We start from the raw sequence: 4,439 nt of genomic DNA, 5'->3' as shown, positions 1-4,439 counted from the left end.
CATTGGGAGTAAAATGATGGCAAAAAGTTGAATATAATGTAGAAATTCTGTTAAAATGTGGTTTAAATTTATGTTTTTATTGTAAAGGTAGTCAAATAATAGTCTCACAAAGTCTTTTATTTTGGTGAATTATGCTAAACTGGTTAAAGTTTTGAACAAATGCCATTTATTTACATTAAAAAATGATTTAGCGTTTGTGTTTTCTGCCTCACATTTTAAAGAATGACGATAAATCCTCAGTTTTTTCCAAATATTTAGAGTTTTCATATATTTGGATTCTACTTCAATGTTGCTTGTATTTGACAGTAAATGGAGAAAAATTATGGTGGTGCACAAATATCCTAATGACAATTAAACAGCGTGTTTGACTGTCTTGCATTTCAATTGAATTAAATCTGCTGAAACAGGGGATCTTTATTGGCACAGGGTGGGTTTTATTTTGATAGGAACTTGTATTTGCTGTTGTCAAAAGTAAAAGAATTAAAACTGTTATATATAGAAACACAGTATTGTAATTCAAATATTCTAAAATTTAAAAGCCACATTTTATAAATAAATGTTTAATTGCAACAAATAGATTAATTGTGTGCATTTTTCCAAACAATAAAGTAGGACTTTGCAGCTCTTGTTGGGTTTTGGTCTGTAAGAAACTCCACCAAAACACTCTTTTAGTGTTAAAGGTTTCATACCTCTAACTTATACAGTTCTCTGTACCTATCGCCATATGTCAAATAATGCAACATATTTGCCAAAACTCCCATAGATTTTCTGAAACATTTTTAAAATTGCAACTAGAATTACTCTAAATACATGTACAACAAAACTTGCAACTAGTTGTTTGTAAATGTTTATTGAAAAATCAGTATTTTCCTTTTGTTTACAAGTTCATAACTTATTTCAACAAACAGACGCTGTGATATTAAAGCATTGTGCATGGTTGTTGCAAATACCTGCGCATATTCCATCAGGTCTTTTCTCCCTCTGAAGCGGTTGTAAAACTCAGGGATTCTCCATGGTGAAATGATCTAAGAAAACACCAAAAAATAAAAAAATGCATCAATATTTTATACATATATTTAAGATCTATTTATTCAGATGGAGGCACAAACTCACCTTGACCTCAGGGTACAGGGCGTAGCATGTGAGTTCAAAGCGTATCTGGTCATTTCCCTGAAATATACAAAAATGACTAATCTTCATGTTTCTCCTCTATATTATTAACAATTAATTACAGTTTTTTTAATCTGCGCTTTGATAACACAGACAAAAGTAATAATGAAAACCCAAAAAAACCCCAACCAAATGTAAAAATTTTATCAGATTATAAGTCTTTATCAGATGACTAATTTTTAATGTGTTCCCTACAAAGTCACTTTAATTCATCCCAGCTTTAGTTAGACAGACTAAAAGATTTTTTGTTTATGTTTTTTTGTTGAGTCTTAATTCAGTTAATTTAAAAAAATGAGTGGTATTTGTCTCCACCTACAGGACAAAACATGTAATTACATTAGAATATTTTGAAGATAAATATATTTTCTCTCATCACCTTCATCTTCTGCAGTTTTTTTCTCACATATAGATTTTTTTGAGTCAGATGTATTGATTTACAATAGTATTTTAATATTATGTAATTAAAATGGTGCGCCAAAATAACACATGATGCTGAAAGGTAGTTCTCCTTTCAACATCAAATTAATAAATTTTAGGGTATTACAGGGTAAGTTATATAATCAGTGGTTAAAAAAAACATATTTTATTCCTAAAATAAAGCAATAAAGAAGGACGATAATGCAGAAAAATACTAAGAAAAAATCAATGCAGTCTATACCTGCTAATTTTAAGCAAAATGGATCAATTTTTATTAGTTAAGAGGAGGACTAGGCATGTTGACGAATTAATTATGCATTAATCTATGACTGAATTAACACCAATAATTATATTCAAAGCCCACAATTATTTTAATGCATTTTTGAGCCTCCAACAGAGATACTTTTCACTGAATATGGCTATTTCTGCTGTTCTCTGATATAAGAGAAACATTTGAATTTTGATTAAAAAGGGTTAATGTTCAACCCTGCCAACAAGTGGCCCACGTTTTTCTGTGACCTATTTAACTTCCTGATGTTTAGAAAAGGCTGTTTGGGATGACACAGCTGTAAATCAGTCACTGAACTCGTAAGCTTGATGTGTGAAAGCTGTACTTATAGCTAAATTTTAAGCTTTACCATCTGCTTTTCACAAACAAAACAAAGTGTAATCTTGGGGTTACGATACGATTGGAGATTGTTGTTGTGTGCAGGACTAACCTTCCCGGTGGCACCGTGGGAGACAAACTGGGCGCCCTCTTTCCGTGCGATCTCAACTTGGCGACGGGCAATGCAAGGCCTTGCTATTGCAGTTCCCATCAGGTAGCGATCCTCATAAACTGCATTAGCCTGAACTGAAGGCCAGATGAAATCCTCCACAAACTCTTTGCGCAGATCTTCAATGAAAATCTACAGAGCAGATCCCACATCTGTGTTACTTTCACATACATAGGGGGCAAGTTTGGCGAAAACTTTTAGATAGTGTTCCCTTTGAATAAATAAAGCTAAAAACATGTATAAAACCTATATAAAGAATACAGGTTCATTTTTCATGGTTGGGTAGATAGACTATGACATTTTGAAATGCATACTTATTTAAATAAGTAATCTAGCTGCTAAAGTAGTCCACTAGTGAGTCAACCATTGTATTTTTAAAAATTAACATTAAATTTAGACCAAAAATGAACAGGATCTGGTGATCTGTTAATAAGCAACAAATAAAAGATGCACTATAAGCGGGATTTTATTCTGAAGGGTCATTCAAACCCTCCATTTCCTGTCACTCACCTTCTTTGCACCAAGACTTTCTGCCTTTTTTCTTGCAGCTTCAAAATCTTCATCTTGTCCAATGTTGGCCTGAAATAACACAATTAATCATTACAAAGAGCCTTACAGAGACACAAAAACTACTGGTAGCAATAAAACGATACAATTATTGTTTAAGCAAATAAAAATAAAATATAGAAGGGTCACCATTTCAAAGTAAAATATAAGAAAATGGTAAAGTTTTTGGTTTGATCTAAAGGTGGGTAGTTTTGAAGCACTTTCGATGACAGAGTGGGCTCATGCATGTGAAGAAAAACATCTGCTTGTTTTTTTTTCATAACCCTAGACTTTAATGGTCTGTTTACTGCAGATCTGATAGGTTTATGTCATTTAACAAGATCTGACATGTACTTAGATATAATTTTATTAATTAATTTATAAACTCTTACTATCTCTTAATTAGCAATACAGTCTAGGTTGAATTGACAGCTAGTTTAAGGACTTGAGAAGAAAGATCCTTGCTTTTGGTTACAACTAACCAGAACAATTTTGTAAACAACAATGTAAATTGACTCATTTACAAAGGTAGCTTTTGTGAATGTTGTTTTTCTAAGAATTTTTTTCCTAAACTAAACTTTTTATTTGAGTAGATTTTTAAGAAAGCCAATCCACTCAATCTGCTACCTTTTTTGTGACAACTATGGCTCTAAGGTACAAACCTGACTTTTTTTTCTCCTTATTGCTCAAAAGTGAAGCTGAAACTTTAATTGACTTTTCCTTATACTTCTAAAAGCAGAACTTCCATCTCAACATTGTTCAACTGCAGGAAATTGAACTACATCCAGAAATGCATTTCTTTCTAAGTAGTGGAAGAAATGATGCAATAAATCCCTCTAGAGCTCAGAAAATGTGTGGGTTCAAGTTTGTAATCAAAATCCAATTAAACAAAATTGCAGTAAATGTCCACACTTATTGGAAGAGCACGCAGACACGTGACCGAGCAATCATTATTTCTGAGAATCCACCAGTTTGTCATTCAGATCAGGTGTGCAGAGGAAATGAAACATTCTTAAGGGCATGAAGACGCTGCCAGATCTCCTTTAAACTGGAAGGAAATGCATTCCTGTAAAATGTTAACAGGTGTAACCAGAAAGCAGCACATATACTTACACCAAGGTGTAGTTCATCTGAATTAAAGTTTAACAATTAATCAAAATTTGTATTGTTTGTGAAAATTTCTGACACAAATAAATTAGTATCAGAATGGAGTGGAGAAGTGAACTTGTAAGTGTCCTGGCTAGCATATACATTTCTTTTTTTCAAAATGTGCAATGATTTGAATAAAGAAATATTCAGAAATGCAATTTTAAGCTTATTTTCCCTTTATATATATCCCCTCCATTATCAGAAAAATACCACAAAACATGTTAAAAATACAATTTTCATCAGAATGGGTCTTGAAGTAGACAACTGCCCCCACCAACCCCTAACACTAAGATAACACTTCATGAAGATGAACCATAAAATCTGCTGCCGTAGCATTTCTAATCTGCCCTCTGGGTCAAAACGTAAATCTAGCCAGATTTA

General features: G+C 32.6%; 1 protein-coding gene across 1 annotated transcript; it reads right to left on the bottom strand.

Moving 5' to 3' along the window:
* Positions 1-833: 833 nt before the first annotated feature.
* On the bottom strand, positions 834-2,951 carry LOC112163382 (argininosuccinate synthase-like; the record flags this gene model as incomplete). Its single annotated transcript, XM_024299748.2, has 4 exons — positions 834-1,025; positions 1,114-1,170; positions 2,307-2,495; positions 2,874-2,951. Coding segments are annotated over 4 exons (501 nt in total), but the record flags the coding sequence as incomplete, so codon positions are not given.
* Positions 2,952-4,439: the final 1,488 nt, after the last annotated feature.

This window comes from Oryzias melastigma, linkage group LG12 (assembly GCF_002922805.2).
Source record: "Oryzias melastigma strain HK-1 linkage group LG12, ASM292280v2, whole genome shotgun sequence".
Taxonomy (NCBI): domain Eukaryota; kingdom Metazoa; phylum Chordata; class Actinopteri; order Beloniformes; family Adrianichthyidae; genus Oryzias; species Oryzias melastigma.
The sequence above is the reverse complement of the archived record's forward strand: the minus strand, read 5'-3'. Positions and strand labels throughout refer to the sequence as shown.